Source organism: Rhinolophus hipposideros (genome assembly GCF_964194185.1).
Source record: "Rhinolophus hipposideros genome assembly, chromosome: 9".
Classification (NCBI taxonomy): Eukaryota; Metazoa; Chordata; class Mammalia; order Chiroptera; family Rhinolophidae; genus Rhinolophus; species Rhinolophus hipposideros.
Genome location: NC_138055.1, coordinates 81,918,635 through 81,936,304, shown reverse-complemented (window position 1 = coordinate 81,936,304; position 17,670 = coordinate 81,918,635). Strand labels below are relative to the sequence as shown.

At 39.0% G+C, this 17,670-nt stretch overlaps 1 protein-coding gene across 7 annotated transcripts in view; it reads left to right on the top strand.

Annotated features, from left to right (window-relative positions):
* Nucleotides 1-17,670, top strand: part of POC1B (POC1 centriolar protein B) — a 137,129-nt gene that overhangs the window by 97,840 nt on the left and 21,619 nt on the right. For 4 of the 7 annotated variants that reach the window (XR_013993929.1, XM_081058217.1, XM_081058216.1 and 1 more), the window contains one exon: nucleotides 210-1,789. The exons of 2 other annotated variants lie outside the window; for them this stretch is intronic. Coding sequence is in view for 4 of the 5 variants with exons in the window: in XM_081058217.1 (XP_080914343.1) it covers nucleotides 210-314 (105 nt within the window). In the remaining variant the exon portion in view is untranslated. Of the gene's footprint in view, nucleotides 1-209; nucleotides 1,790-17,670 lie in introns of those variants that run through there. One more of the 7 variants, XM_081058218.1, reaches the window with a different exon arrangement.

The window sequence follows — 17,670 nt, the reverse complement described above, 5'->3', positions numbered from 1 at the left end:
TGAAATGACATATCAAATCTTGACAATGGGTAGGACAATATTATCGTGTCTAGGGATGTACACCTGAAAGATTAAATGATAAAGAAATGCAAGCAATTGGTTACTATAATGGTCAGGATAGTGGCTATTGTGGGGGGCGGCGGGTAGGATTGGTGATTCCAATGGCACCCCGTCACCAGCCATTGATTATTTTGTTCTCATTTTTACAGACTGTTTCAATCTTGGAGCAGCGATTGACTTTGACAGAGGATAAGCTGAAAGACTGCCTTGAAAACCAGCAAAAGCTTTGCAGTGCTATCCAACAGAAAAGTTAACCAGAAAAATACGATCAGAAGCACAATAAATGAACACATGTACATATACTCAGGAAGGTGCAGGCTTCGTGTGATGCAACCATGCCCAAATTATCAGGGCATTTCTAAACGGGGTGAGCAACAGAACAAAAGGCAGGAGAGGTGTAATTAAAGACTAATTTAAACACACAAATCAATGTCAAGGACTAACTTAAATCATTACCATTTATGATTGCGGTAATAAAGTGGTAAACATTCAAGTGACTCTATATTTTCCCCACGTTATTTTAAATGTCAGTTTTCATTTATAGTCCAAACCCTACCAAGAAGGTAATCAAATCTCTGGATTTCATTGTTAAGTCATTTCAAATCGACCATGTTCAAGCAATTCCTTAAAGCAATTAATGTATTCTTTTAGTGAACACCCTTGGGGTAAAATAATTTACTTACCTCTAAAATAGCATCCTCTGTGTAGAGAATGAGTTAATGTCCTGTCTTGTGTTTCTTTCAGTTCAAAGAAAACATTTATCCTTTCTTACCAATGTCTTGAAAAGATAATCTTACAAAAATTTTCAAAACACAGATTTTCCACAGCAGGAATACACTTATTTTAATTAGCAGTAATAGTACATGCATGACAAAGGTCAGTGGGTTTTTATTTATGGTGAGTATTGTTTATTCTTTGACCAACCTGAAAGAGTTAAAAACATGTGAAGTGCATATGTCTTTTCTTTCACAGATGAATTCACTGAATGATTTGAGTTGTACTCGAACCTGTGATCCCAGTTTACAAAGATTACATTCGTATGATTTCATTATGCTCGAAAGCCAGAATGATGCAGTAGCAGTATTTAAACACATACACACATCTATGTTCACATGCTTCAGAAATGTTGCTTAGGGTGATTTTGGCAGCTGAATTATAAGTACTTAAAAAAGAAAACATTCATATCATCTTCCTATATTTTTTTTTAATGAATTGTGATTTGAAACTAAAAATGAGCCAGGCACACTAAAAGATCTCGGTTACAAATTAAGAATTTTGTTTTATCTTAAGCAAAATAAGAGATTAAATTGAAGAAAAACAGGTTGATTTTAGCTTCCTTTTCTGTTAACCTATACCAAGAATGAAGAAGGTAGGAGAAGGTAGTCCACATTTATGATGTCTGTAGGTAACATGGGGAAAACGCTAGCTATTTATATTTTAGAAAACAAGAAAATGTGAGGTCCTATTTATGTAGGAGTCTACATTTAAAAAATTTTCTTAAAGCAGTTTCAATTGTATCTATGAGGTGTTTTTTTAATCATCTCATTGTGTGTTTTAAGTGCTTTTTTATATTACACTAAGTGTGAACTTCTAGACATTTTTAAGAGTTTATAAAGACCAAGTGGCATTACATTTTTATAACCTCATTGAGAAAACTAAGAAATGAAATGTCCTACTGATTTTTGTTTACTCTTTTTTATGCTTCAAGCAATAAAGATATTTTACCTATAAAAAAAGTTGTTTATTTTTTTCTTGATGATTAAAACCTTATTATCTAGCTCATTCAACTTTAATGTGCTTAACAGCCTCCTGAAAAACTCGTCAAGAATGGTTTCCTGGGCCGCACTGTGAGTTTAGGATTCGCTAGGTTTGTGGGGCCCAGTATTTGCATCTCTCAGAAGCTCCGGGAAGTTGGTGTTTGTGGGCCTGAGGCCAGCACTGAGAAACCATTGGTACAGCTCTGGCTGCTCCTTGGCAACATGATGTTGCCACGCATTTTCAGTCATCACAGACCTTAGTAAGGATTTCAAAACAGTGATGAATGAAGTAAATTAAAATGCCTTGAAACGTTTTCAAGAGAATTCTTTAATTCCTTCCCCCCATTTTTTTTTTAAAGCTCTTGCAGATTCTACTTGGTGTTTACCAGATTCTATCCTCTCACCTTTCCTAACTTGTGTATTCAACTGCCTGATAAGCCTCTCCACTTGGAAGACTAGTAGGCATCTCTAAATATGTCCAAAACCAAACATTTGCCACACACCCTCCACCACTACCCACCAGCCAGCTCCTTTCCTAGTCTTCTCTTCTCAGTAAGTGGCAACTTTCCTTCCAGCTGCTTAGGCTGAAGACCTTGAAGTCATCCTTTACCCTTTTCCCTCACACCCCACATTCCATTCCTTCAGCAAAACTTGTCAGAACATATGAAACAAACAGTCACTTTTCACCACCTCACTTCTCAGCACCTCCATTACCCACTATGGGCAAGCCACCATCGTCTCTTACCTGGATGACTACCGTAGGCAGAAAAACAGGGTTGTGGGGAGACAGGGGGAGGAAAGGAAGGAGGATGTGAGGGAGACAAAGCAAGGAGAGGAGATGAGATCATTCTTAAGAAAAGGTGCAGCTACAGATAATTGTAATGGATTATAACACTGTTAGCATTGCAGGAAAAAATCTCCACCCCCAGTGTCGCCATGACAGTTCCAACAAGGGCCCAGAAAGAACAAGGGAATCCCACCTCTGGAATGGAAGGAGTGGTCACCAGGGACAGCCAGGAACCACCTGGGCACACCTACATGCCACCCCTAAAACTTGAATTTTTCATGCCTGCGTTCTGATAAAATCCTAAGCCTCTTTGCTCTTCAGAGCAGTTGCCCTCCTCCTGGCCTGCCCACTCCCATTATTTGGGGAGTGTAGGAGTGTATGCTTTTTCTTTGCTTAAATATATCCACTGCTTGCTTGCCTTTGTTCACGTGACTTGTTCTGTACGTCCTGGAATTCCTTCCTGCAAGATACAAGACTCATTTTTTCCCTGGCATTATTACCTCCTAACTGGTCTCCCTTTTGTCACCTTTGAATGGCAGGCCAGAGTGGGTCGTGAAAAGCCCGAGTTAACACATGTGGTGGCTCTTTGCCTCAAAACCCTTGCAAGTTTTCCCATCTTAGAGTGAAAGCCCAAGACTTGGCAGTATGTGATGTGCTCTCCTACCTACTCCTCTTGGACCTGGTGCCCTCCACCTTGGGTCACCCTCACTTACTGTCCTCTGGCCATGATGGCCCCTCTTGCCTTTGAAGAGGCAAACCTGAGGGCGTTTGTACCTGCCATTTCCTGTGCCTGGATCGTTCTGTCCATCATAACATCCCAGCCCTGCTCACAGGCTGTCTTTTCTGGTGTGCGCTTCCTAAGTGCCCTGTATGAAATAGTAACTCCATCTACTCCCCGCATATCTGGTACAACAGATTGCAATACAGTTGCAGGTTCTTCCACTAGGACCTGACCTTCTCAAAAAGCAAGGACTGTCAGGGTTAGATTCTCCACCCAGCACCTTGCCTCATTCATAGGAGGAGATAAATAGTTGTTGAATACAGGAGTTTTCAGTTACTCAAGGGACTTGAAAACATTGCTCTTCGCTTCACTTAGAGCCCAGAGCAGTAAAAACTAGACTGAGTGAACTGGAACAAATAACATTTCTATTTCAGATGCTTTAGATCTCAATTTGGCTGTACATTTTAGAGGCTTGATATTTGGGGCTGAGTGGGCATTGCTCTGACTTGCTGTGTGTGGTATAGCTCAGTAGTTAGTTATATGCACGGTTCTGAAGCCAGAAAAGCTGGGATGGAAATTCAGCCTTTGCTTTTCTCTAGCAGTGTGACTTTTAGGAAAGGTGCTCATAAAGCTTAAGTTTCCTTAACTATACAAAGTGAACATAATAATGTAAATTGTGTTTGTGAAATGATTAGCACAGCATCAGTAACAGAGCTAAGTGCTCGATACATGTAGCTATTGTGGCTATGAACCATGTGTTTTTTTGGGACTGAATTTCTGAATAATACAATTTCAACTACAACTATGGAACCGTACAGGGACTATTATTACATCGTGTGGATGGAATAAAGGGGTTCTATAGAACATAACTTCACAGGGAAATCTGATCATAAATTTCTAACTGGGCAGTCAGGCCCAGGCATAGAAGTTCTTTACTAAAAGACTTATCTTTGCCTTAAGCAAGCCCTGTCCATGGTTTCTGTGCATTGAGGTTAGCACACCTTTGAAATGCCCCCTTTCAGAATCCCCCCTTCTAATACCTGCCTACCCTTAAGAATGTAACACTCTCATCAATCAATCATGACCTTGCTTTCTCCCGCCTTCTTGTAATCTTTCTTATGTTCCCTCCTTAATTTCAAATGCATAAAAGAAACTGCAAAACCGTTATTCTCCAAAGCATTTGAGATCTTGCTCCCCAGCATATGTCGTCAGGTTGGCTAAAATAAACTCTTATAAAAATTCTCTACAGGTTTGGATGTTCTTATGTCAAGAGTGGTAACAAATGAAAACATGATATTTCATCCAAAATCAATGTTTCATTTTTAAAAACTGAAAAAAAAGGATAAATCTATGTAGGAAATTAGCCTTCCTTACACAGAAAACCTCAAGGTTCAGGCTATTGAATAACTCCAGAGGAACGAAGCCTGAGAATAAAAATGCCGTAATTATCCTAAATAAAGGTGAGGCAAAACCAGGAAGTGGGAGAAGGGCCTGGAATATGAACCAACCTAGAACTCATACTATCCTTGCCCGCTGACCCCTTGGAAAACAGGTATTATTTGCTTACTGTCTTTTCTCTAAAGACAAGGCAAGTCCCGATCCTCACATAACTTTTCATTCATGTGTAGAACGAACTTGGGAGTTTGTTATTCCCAAAATGAATTCAATGCATCTAAGAGGATCAGGAGATAATCCATGTCTTCCTGGGTAGAAATAAGAAAAATTATAATACTTGGAGGTATTGACAAATAATCATGCTCAACTCAACAGCAAATTTAATAATAAAAACAGATGGGTCTATAGTATTTAAGTGGAATTCTCAATATATTAGGTTGGTGCAAAAGTAATTGCAGTTTAAAAGGTTAAAAATAAGTGCAAAAAAAACGCAATTACTTTTGCACCAATCTAATGTTCTGTACTTCATTTTCCCTGACGGCTTATCCAGTATTTTGCCTTAGCAAGTCACTGGAGGTTTTAACTTGATGCACCAGAAGATTCATGAATGTACGTTGAATCTAGGAACACAGTATAATTGCCAGGTTGTCCTCTATTAGTGCCAACTGTGACTCAGCCAGGTAACACAATGACAGTCTGGGCTTACTAGGAAAATATGTCAGTGACTTGCCAAGAGGTAGTGGTTAATGGGAGTGGAGAGGGCACGTACAACTTTTTTTTTTGTTTTTTTTTGCAAAGGACATCCGTTGCATTTTCTTTTGGGTCAAATCTTAAACTTGTTCCTATTAAAAACAAATACTCCAATTTGAGATTTTTCTGGTAATAAGGTAGATTTCACAACAAATGCAGTCAGTGAAATCACTTGATCATCTAAAACCCTCTAAATTTATAAATCAAAACTACGTAAATAAAAAAAATTGATAGAAATGCAACACCTAATTGAGAATATCAACATTTGAGAAGTAGAATTTAGCAAATCCATGTGATATGAAATTACACAAAATTAATAAGACAGATTTAACGTGTGCAAAGAACTACATGGAAATGTGAACAAATATGTTTTTGCCCAAGTGTATTTTAAACAAAAATTGACCATGTTCTGGACCACGTGATATAAGTAAATCATAGCTCTATACTCCATGTATCCAGAGAGTAAATCATAAAATTAGAAATAACAAAATGAAATATTCAATCATATAGAAAGTACGGAAAAGAAAACTTAAACTCTGCTAAATCATATTTGGGCCAGAGGGAAATCCCCAAAATGTAGTGAAGAGCATTTTTAAACAAATAAAAAAGCAATATGTCAAATTAAATGGGATACTGCCAAAATAGTGAAAATAGGAACCAAGCATCTACCTAAAAATGTAAAGAGAAAAAGCAGGGTGGCCGGATGGGTCGGTGGTTAGAGCGCAGTGCTCAGAACGCCAAGGTCGCCGGTTCAGTTCCCACATAGGTCCGTGAGCTGTGCCCTCCACATCTAGATTGAAAACAACAACTTGACTTGGAGCAGATGGATGCTGGAAAATTACATTGTTCCCCAATAAAAATAAAAATAAATTTAGAAAAGAAAAGACAGTAAGCAAATAATACCTGTTCTCCAAGTGGAGAAAGGAAAATATAACAAAGTTAAAATAATAAATGTAAAAAATAGTTCCTCTTTGAAAATTTTAATCCTTAACCAAAAGAAAAACTTGTTTTATTTATGTATTTATTTTATTTTGGGGGGTAATAATGGTTAGTAAGATTATGCAGGTTTCAAGTGTACATTTCTATAGTACATTGCGTTGTATGCACCACCCAGAGTCAGTTCTCCTTTCATCACCATGTATTTGAACCCCTTTTCCATTTTCTACCACCTCCTCTACCCCCTTACCCTCTGGTAACCACTAAACTGTTGTCTGTGTCTATGAGTTTTTGTTTCTTTGTTTGTCTTGTTTCTTTGTTGCTTTCAGTTTTATATCCCACATGTGAGTGAAGTCATATGGTTCTCGGCTTTTTCTGTCTGATTTATTTCGGTTAGCATAATAATCTCAAGATACATCCATATTGTTGCAAATGGCAATATTTCATCTCTTTTTATGGCCAAGTAATATTCCATTGTGTATATGTACCACTTCTTTTTATCCAATCATTTATTGAAGGACACTGGTTGTTTCCATGTCTTGGCCACCGTAAATAATGCTGCAATGAACGTCGGGGTACATATGTATATCTTTACGGATAAATGTTTTCAGATTTTTGGGGGTAGATACCCAGAAGAGGGATTGCAGGGTCACATGGTAATTCTATTCTTAATTTTTTGAGGAACCTCCATACTGTTTTCCATAGTGGTTGTACCAATTTATATTCCCACTAACAGTGTATGAGGGTTCCTTTTTCTCCACAGCCTCTCCAACACTTACTATTTATCTTGTTGGTAATAGCCATTCTAACCAGTATGAGGTGGTATCTCATGGTGGTTTCGATTTTCATTTCCCTAACAGCTAGTGAAGTTGAGCATTTTTTCATATATCTGTCAGCCATTTGTATGTCTTTTTCCCCCTCTTCTTTCGCCCCCCCCCCCACACACACTCCGGTTCAAGCCATTGTTTCTCAGTCTAGTTGTGTAGGACACAGCTCCCTGGCCCATGCTGGTATTATGAGACTTGCGCTTCCCCCAACTGAGGCAGTCGGTCGCCGGTCGGTCGTTGGTCGGTTGCTCACAGCAGCTCACGGCAGCTCTCGCCAGCTGCCGGCCACTCATGCTGGCTGCGGGCCACTGTATTCTTCTTGGGAGAAGTGTCTGTTCAGGTCCTCTGCCCATTTTTAAATTAGATTGTTTATTTTTTGTTGTTGAATTGTATGCATTCTTTATATATGTTGGATATTAGCCACTTATTGGAGGTGTTGTTTGCAAATATCCTCTCCCATTCAGTTGGTTGCCTCTTTCTTTTGCTGTGCAGAAGCTTTTTAGTTTGATTTAGTCCCATTCATTTATTTTAGCTTCTACTTTCCTTGCCTTTGAGGTCAAATTCATAAAATCCTCTTTAAACCCAAGGTCCATAAATTTAGTTCCTATGCTTTCTTCTATGAAGTTTATTGTTTCAGGTCTTATATTTAGGTCTTTGATCCACTTTAAGTTAATTTAAATGGACTTAAATTAACTAGACTTAACTAGACTGCAGTCTAGTATCATTCTTTTGCACGTGGCTTTCCAATTTTCCCAGTACCATTTATTGAAGAGGATTTCTTTTCTCCATTGTATGTTTTTGGTTCCTTTGTTGAAAATCATCTGCCCACATATATGTGGATTTATTTCTGGGTTTTCAATTATATTCCATTGGTCTATGTGTCTGTTTTCTTGCCAATAACATGCTGTTTTGATTATGGTCACTTTGTAGTACAAATTGAAGTCAGGCAGTATGATACCTCCAGCCTTGTTCTGTTTTCTTAGGGTTGCTTTGGCTATATAGGGTCTTTTGTAACTCCATACAAATCTGATGACTTTTTGTTCTATTTCTTTAAAAAATGTCATTGGGATTTTGATGGGGATTACATTAAATATGTATATTGCTTTGGGTAATGTGGCCATTTTAGCTATGTTGATTCTTTCAATCCATGAACATGGAATAGCTTTCCATTTATTTTTGTCCTCTTCAATTTCTTTTAAGAATATCTTATAGTTTTCAGTGTATAGGTCCTTCACATCCTTTGTTAAGTTTATTCCTAGGTATTTTATTCTTTTTGTTGAAATTGCAAAAAGAATTGTTATTTTTAAAAATTGTTTTCCTAAAATTTCATTGTTAGTATATAGGAATACAATGGGTTTTTGTACATTGATTTTGTAGCCAGCAACTTTACTGTATTCATTGATTGTTTCTAATAGTCTTTTGGTGGAGTCTTTAGGGTTTTCTATATAAAGAATCATGTCATCAGCAAAAAGTGGCAATTTAACTTCTTCATTCCCAATTCAGATGCCTTTTATTTCTTTCTCTTGCCTGATGGCTCTGGCCAGGACTTCCAACACTGTGTTGGATAACAGTGGTGACAGGGGACAGCCCTGTCCTGTTCCTGATCATAGAGGAAAAACTTTCAGATTTTTACCATTAAATATATTAGCTGAGGGTTTGTCATATATGGACTTTATTATGTTAAGGTATTTTCCTGCTATGCCCATTTTATTAAGTGGTTTAATCATAAATTGTATCTTGTCAAATACTTTTTCTGCATCTATTGATATGATTTTTATGTTTTATTTTGTTTATGTGATGTATCACATTGATGGATTTGCGGATGTTGAACCATCCTTGTGCCCCTGGGATGAACCCCACTTGGTCGAGATGAGTAATCTTTTTAATATATTATTGTATTCGATTTGCTAGAATTTTGTTTAGGATTTTTGCATCTGTATTCATCAGAGATATTGATCTATAATTTTCTTTTTTGTGTTGTCCTTACCAGGTTTTGGTATCAGGATAGTGTTGACCTCATAAAATGATTTAGGAAGTATTGCCTCTTCATCAGTGTTTTTGGAAGAGTTTGAGGAGGATAGGTATTAAATCATCTTTCAATGTTTGGCAGAATTCACTAGTGAAGACATCTGGTCCTGGACTTTTGCTTTTTGGAAGGTTTTGGATGATTTTTTTCAATTTCCTTACTGTTGATCGGTCTGTTTAGATTTTCCAGTTCTTCATGATTCAGTCTAGGAAGGCTATATGTTTCTAAGAACTTGTCCATTTCTCCTAGGTTATTGAATTTGGTGGCATATAGTTCTTTATAGTATTCTTTTACGATCCTTTGTATTTCTGTGGTATCCGTGGTAACTTCTCTTTCATTTCTTTCATTTCTGATTTTATTTGTGTCTTTTCTCTTTTTACCTTAGTGAGTCCAGCCAAAGGTTTGTCTATTTTATTAATCTTTTCAAAGAACCAGCGCTTTGTTGCATTATTTTTCTATTGTCTTTTTGTTCTCTATTTCATTTAGTTCTGCTCTAATTTTTATTATTTCCTTCCTTCTGCTGACTTTGGGTTTCATTTTTTCTTATTTTTCTACTTCTTTAAGATGTGATGTTAGATTGTTTTTTGGGGATTTTTCTTGTTTCTTGAGATAGGCCTGTAATTACGTAAATTTCCCTCTTATTACTTCTTTCAGTGCATCCCAATAATTTTGATAGGATATGCTTTCATTCTCACTCTCCTTTTATTTCTTCTTTGACCCAACCTTTCTTTAATAGCATGTTGTTTGATCTCTGTGTACTTGTGGTTTTTCCTGCTTTCTTTTCACAGTTGATCTCCAAATTCAAAGCCTTGTGCTCAGAGAATATAGTTGGTATGATTTCAATTTTCTTAAATTTGCTGAGGCTAGTTTTCTGTCCCAACATATGGTCTATCCTTGAGAATGTTCCATGTACACTAGAAAAGACTATATAGTCTGATGTTCTAAGACGAAGTGTTCTATACATGTCAATGATGTCCATTTGGTTTAATGTGTCATTTTAGGCTAATATTTCCTCACTGATTTTCTGTTTGGATAATCTATCCATAGCTGTCCTTGGTGTGTTTAGATCCCCTACTCTAATTGTGTTTTGGGCAGTTTTTCCCTTTAGTTCTGTTAGTAGTTGCTTAGTATATTTTGACCTGATTGGGGGTATCTATATTGATAAGCATTAAAACACACACACACACTTGTTTTACTTCAAAAGTAATTAATAAAAACATTCTGTCATAATAGAGTTCTGTCATAAGTGAACATTGTTCATGTAAATCTCAGCCACAAATGAGAATGCAAAAATTTGAGTAACAAATCTAACTGAAAGGTCATTTATGCTACTTATTTCAGGATTTTCTTAGTGGCTCTTGAATTGCACCTAAGTATGTACTTTTTATCTAACCCCATGCAGACAAGCAATGGATATGTCAGGTTGGTATTGGTGTAGCTGTTCTGACACAAATCCTTTCCCTTTACTGTCCTACCCTAATCTTTCCGTAGACTCCTGTTTGGAATAAAAAGTGTGACTAGGACAAATTTGTAGAGTAGCACATTGGCCTTCCGTGAACAGGAAACTCTTAACTTTTTCATCTCATTCTTTGTACAGATCTGTCATTAAGAAAATTAATCATCTGTCTCATTCTTCGACCCTATTCCTTTCAGTGACTCAGAACCATGACCTGGCAGGATGACGACAGCACTTACTGATTTTTAAATATGTATTTCAAAATGAGTTAGTGTTAACAAGTAACACATAGGAAAACATTTGAAAAACACGAAGAAAAAAGCCAGCATGGATCCCTTTTGAATCACCTCTCTGCCTTGCTCAATAAACCACTCCTGTTTGCCCAGACACTCCCGCGTCCAGGAGAAAGGAAAGTGCAGCACCACAGTGGGGCAAGAACCTAGAGCTCTCTGCTGGGGATGGGGTGGGGGGTCCAAGACGGGAAGAGGAGCTTCTTGTTGAGCTGACTTCAGGAGGCTTTTGCGTCTCATAATTCTAATGAAACACTATCGCTACCTTAGGTTGTTTCCCCTGCTTAATCCCCAAAGGAAATCCCTTTGCTTTTCAGAGATAAAAAGTTAGTAGAACAAAGAGAAAGTCAGGGGAAGCGCCAGGGCCTTTTGCTATAGAATTTCACTGAAGCCTGTCCAAGCCGGAGGATGGAACCCGAGGGCTATACTGTTTATTCCTACACCTGGATTGAATATCAAGGTCTGTGAGGAGATGAATCATTTAGAAACCTGATGTTCTTGTAGGGGCTGTTGCCTTTTTAGAACTCTTAATAACAACCGTGTCAAAGGCAAAAATCACATAAAAAGTTCAAAGTTGTTAAATCCCCTTTCTGCATCGCTTTCAGTCAGAATTGCGGAGTGCAAAGGCCGGTGGTGACTGGTGATGTTGATCATTCTGTCTCTGAAAAGGAGAGAGTGAAGATGTAACATTCAGGGTGAGGAGAGAATAAACTGCTTGAGGTGGCAGTTCTCACTCAAGGCAACACCTGTATAAGAACTTTCATCATTTTCGTTTTCATTTTCTTCTTAAACTTCATGATAATGGCAAAAGATGCAGGAGTTGGTTTTGAACCAGGCGGGATCATGAAAAATACACATAAAAGGGAGTTGTGGCCTACGAGGGTCCCGACTTAGTTGTTTCCCATACAGGGTTTACTTATTTAAGAGGGCACATCAGAGCTCAGCTCAAACATAGGGGCATTTTGGAATTAGCAGGAAATAATTATACTCTCAATGTAAAAAACCCAAGATGATAAAATGACAATATTTACTCCCCATTAATATCAGCATTTCATGTTTTCGACTTATACTAATAACCCAGCTGCTGTATAGCCAAAATGTCTTATAAGCAGCTCTTCTGAACCCCTCTTCTGCACACCCTTTACCCAGTATTGATCAAATTGGCTGCTGGTTTAGCTGGAGAGGCAACCTGGACACAAGTTTTGTTTGGCCTCTACAGTATTTTGTTTTTCAAATTAGGTGTCCATATTAAAGAATCAAACAATTTCATGCGAAAATCCAGATTTTTGGCTCCTGTTGAAAAATTGGAAGACCTGATATATATTATTGTCCTACACGACACATTACAAATTACATTATTATATATCGGGCATCAGTTTCACCTGGCAACAACTGCCAGTTCACCTGTTGGCTTGTCTTGGTGGCTCTGACCTGCTATGTTGAATCAGTCTCTGAACAGGGTGGCTTGTGTGTTGCAAAGGCATGGCTCTCATGAGTTTGTCGTCTTGGGAATGATGAAACTAAGGAAACACACCGCTTTATTTTGAGGAAATGGAGATACAGTGATGGGTTGGTGCCAGCACCTGGGTCACAAGCGCAGTCTCTTCTCTCATGAGCCAGGGCTCTTTCTACTGTTCTGTACGACCTCCTTTAGTGTACACTGTATTTCAGAATGGTAAATATATTTCCAAAACCACGGAGCCTCAAGCATGCGTTAAATAACAAAATAAGTAAAAGAAAATCACACTACATACAATGTGATTAGAACAGTGTTAAAATCGTACATCGAGAAAAAGTGGCAGTGGGGCATTTATTTCTTCTATTTTCCAAACTTTCTTTAATAATTGTGCATTAACTTTTGTAATAAAACAAAACCCTATTTTTAAACATTCTCAACTCACTGAAGCAGACACTTTGCCTCGTCATGACAATCCCACTTCCCTTTGCCAGAAACTCACTTCCTGGCGTCCTTCGTAGCTCATCTTGGCAACAAGCCTCCATCCTGACTAATGAAATGGAAGGGGAAGTCTTCTGGTGGCACAAGATTCTAGGACTTTCAGTCTTGAATATAGTTATGTGCAAAATGCCAAACAAAACTCTGGAGGCAGAATTACAGAGTCTAACCTTGAGTGGGGAAAAAAGAAAAACTACAGAAAACATAGACCTAGTTTTAGGTATCTCATTAAATAATATCTTACGGTTTATACACTATTAGGTTTTCAATTAATTGCAGCCAAAAAATGGCTACATGTAAGGACATTTACATATCCTTTCAGATAATCAATTTAAACACATTATCTGGAGTTTAGATTTTTAAAATTTCTTTTACCAGTCAGTACCACCTGGGTAAATTGAAATGAGAGCCAATACTTTTGATTACTTCAGCCAACAAAGGGGGTAGGCAGGAGATCGCCACACCATAGTACCTTCAAGAGTATCCAGATAATCACCCACTTTAGTTCATTTCCACACATTTGTTCTAATAATCCTTGGGCTCCAAGGGGCTGATCAGACAGGGAAATCTTTACTCTGATCACTCAAAAAAACGGAAAGAAGATGCGCATTTGATTTCATAAAAGTGTTCTGAAAGGTGGAGATGCAGAGCACATGCTTAGGATGGGTTGCCATTTGATCAGCTTCACTTGTGATGCTTTTTACTGGGGGTGAGAAGGTGGGACTAAGAGATGTAGAGAGAGGTGAGAGAGAGGGGGAGGCAGAGAAGCTGAATGAAGATGCTGGAAGCCATTTCATAATGATGGTTTAAATGTTTGGAGGTGTGTAGCCTAGAGAAGAGAAGACTTAGAAAACATGAGAACTCTTAGTTACATTCTTGTGGGTTCAATGATTAGAGATTCATTTGGATTATTTCAGGTAATGCAAGAATTTTTAGAAGAATATATGTGAAAATAAAAAAGGCAAGAATCTCAGTTACAATGTCAGGCATTGTGAGCACCCTGGAAGCCCTCACAGTCAAGCTTGTTGGAAAAGAGAGGACTTGTGATCTCCCTGGGCCTAACTGAGTCTGGAACTTCGATCTAGTGCCATAAATCATCCAGAATTATTGATCGAGCCCACCAAAATGATAGGTTGCCTGGTGGCAGCAGGACTCTGATCCTGGTGCTTCGTCATTAATGTGACTTTGCTAATGTTACTTTCTAATTAACCTCTTCTCATTTTTTTCAGTCCAAATCTTGATTGAAAGAATCTCATTGATGAGTTTAATTACCAGCTAATTAATGAGTTTAGCGAGACAAACATTTGTGCTGGGCCGACTCATAGGCCACCGACCCACCCACAGGTTGACCAGGATGCGGGAGTGACATAGAACATGGCCCCTTAGGTACATGGAAGTGCGCTGCTTCCATTAGCTGGGGACAGTGGACGTGGCAGGCCCACCTGTTCCATCATAAGATTGCTCTGTAGGAGAAATCTTAGCTGACTGGATAGTTGAAAGCACGCCACATAGAAACTCTGGGAATTTTTAATATTATTCCAGGAGATAGAAAGGAGGAGAAACTATAGAAAGGCAGACTTTAATCAGATCTAATGAAGACTTTTAAACAGTTAGTACTATCTGAAAGCAAACTGGGGCTCTTTTAGGAGTAGAGGGTAGCTCGTTCCTGGAGATGCTTTAGGGGAGACTAGATTACTCCTTGGCAGGGAACTTGCAGTTTAGAATAGAGGATAGAACATCCGAGATCATCCCCTGCCCTGAGACTCCATGATCCTGTGGTTTCCGTCTGCTGCTTGAGTAAATGCAGGAGTCATTCTGGGACCGGAGGAGACTCACAGTCTCAGAAGGCCTGAAGAGGAATTTCTTAAGAAACTCTCAGAATTGTCAGGCTCTGACTCTTCTCTGAGGCAGATATTTGGCAGGCAGTATTAAGGGGTCACTTGTACACCAAAGTGACCCTAAAACATTTCAAACCCAATTCTCCTCTAGGTTTGATTTAAGAGAGTAGCAGGCCCATGATGGTGAGGAGAAAGCCTGAGAGTCTCAGCTCTTGTCACTATTTTAAGTAAGGTGTGGAAGTTCACATTAAAAATGTGTGTGTCTATGTGTTTGTGTGTGTGTGTGTGTGTGTGTGTGATACACCTTATCACACAGTAATTTCTCAAATGAATTAGGCAGTAACTTATTACATTTATTGTCAGTAATTTCTTGGATCTTTTCCTCTGGGGCAGTGTTTGGAGGAAGGAAGAAGAGAGAGTAGGAGAGAGGTGACACCTCATTGGAACCTGCTCTGGGACAGGTGCCAACCACTTTTCAAGGCCTGAGACCTAGAGTCCATCTCTCATCAACTTTGAGTGAGGAATAGCTGATGGCCCACCTTCCAAACCAGCTGTAGTCATACGAAAGCACTGTGCTTATGACATTTACTATTTCACAGGATGAGAGGGGAAATCCGACCCGTATTGATTTCTGTTCATTGTTTGCCTTAGATGAAACTCAGGCTCCAGTGTTAACCTAGCGCTGGAGTCTTTGAGCGGGGGCCTGGCTGACCCAGGCAGAGGTACGGTACTTACAAATACTTGAATTGCCAATGCTATGTGGCAATTACTGCCAAGTATAATAATGACACATTGTTCAGTTCTTAGTACTTGATGAGGATCTGTCTCAAGAAGGATTTTACTTCAAAATTATGAGGCAAAGTCTGAGATTAAGGCTTGAGGAAAATAACCTTTGGAATTCAATGTCCTGTGTGGGAACTGGCAAGCAATCTGTGTTCAATATATTTTCCAGAGGTGTCTTGAATATAGGTTTGCTCCTAGAGACCAGGTCTTATAGGAAATGGAAAAGAAAAATCCAATCATGGCAAAGCATAGGAATAAAAAACAAAGAAAAGAAAAATATAGACAAGGCAACTCCCTACACTGGTATGCTTATCCCCTGTCTTCTGCACTCCACCTGGAAAGGAGGGTACTGCACTTGGGGCCCCTTCCTTGCCCTAAGGACAACCCAACCCAATGCGTGCAACTGCCCACAGAGGCACTGTATAGGGGGCGGCTTACCTGAGCTGGAAGGAATGCCCCCAGTTCTCTGCTGACTTAAATTCCACACTGTGGAGGACATTCGGCTACACCCCCAACATCCTTTCCACCCCTACTCACTGTGTAGCCATTGTGTATGAATGGGAACCCTTCCAGCCACAGGGGTGAGCCCGTCCAAGCTAACAGGGCAACCCCATTTCCTTAGATATACTGACTGGTTCAGGTGCAGTCTGAGCAGGATGTGTACAATCCATTGTCTGCCTGGCTGTGAAGGGAGAAGCAGTAGACCACTTGCTGCTCACAGCATCTGGACATCTCAGAAGGAAGTCACCCTGTGGATAAAGCTGCCACAGACAAGAAGGCACAGCTGTGAGCTTCACCGAGTGCCCAAGGGCCACTCACCGTAGGTATCTCCTTTCAGCATCCTAAATGGTTCCCACGCCTTCAGGAGCAAGTAAACCAGGAGAAACAAAAGTGTCACTGGATGTTTTGTGATAAGTGTTGAGAGGGAGGGAAAGCCTTCCATGGCCAAAAACATTTGCAAAATACTGAATTACCCAAAAGGCAGCCATTTGCCTATTATAAATATTCAGGAAAGAGCTCCTGTGTGAGACGTCATATAGACTTATTCCACCCAAGAACCAGACGGGTTTTTGTTCTGTTATCACTTGTTTTCTGAGAACACACGAGTGTTTCAAGGAACACAGCTCTGCTGAGTCATTCCCAGGTGTTTACACCTTAGTGTGTGAAGTAGCTAGAGAGACAACACAGTAGGCACTGGACTTGGGATGTGAGAGGATCAAGGGCAGGAAGCGGAATGTCCTCCTTCCTAGACCTAACCTGGACCGGAGAGGCCTTGTTCGCAGGTGACGTGCCGTCCTGGCTGCGCAATCATCATCACCTTGGAAGCTTCTAGGAGCCCCCGCCCCCCATATTCTACTTCAGTAGGTCTGCGGGATTGCAGGCAAATTATGTACCTGTACATATATAAGACAGAGATTGCATATCTTCTACATAATAATAGATACAGATATTTGTAATGTGGTTTATGGTGATAGTGAACATTCTCATTTCAATAGTAATGGTAAGTAACCTAATGACTCTTGCTTCAAGATGCACCTTAATATTTCTCTCTCTCTTTCTTAAGATAATTTCAACTTACAGAAAATTGAAAGAATAATACAAAGAACTGTCATATACCTTTTGCCCAGTTTCCCTAATTGTTAACATTTGCCACTTTTGCTATATCTATATATCTGTCTTTCTATTCTAAGTCTTATCTATTTTCCTGAAACAATTGAAAGCTGCAGATAAGATGCCCCAAACCCACTAGAAATGTCCCTGTGAATTTCCTAAAAGATAAGGACATTCTCCCACAGGCCACAGTTCAGCCGTCAGAAACAGGAAGTTGACAGTCATATAGTATCACCATGTAATTTTACCAATTATTCTAATATGTACAGAACAAAAAATTTTTTTCTTCTGTTTCTTGACCCAATCCAGGGTAATGAGCCTCATTTACTTTTGAGGTTTCTTTAGTCTTCTTCGATCTGGAATGATTCTCCCATCTTTCCTTGTCTTTCATGACCTCAATATTTTTTGAAGATTTCATACCAGTTGTTTTGTAGAATTTCCCTCATTTGGGGTTTGTATGATGTTTCCTTATGATTACT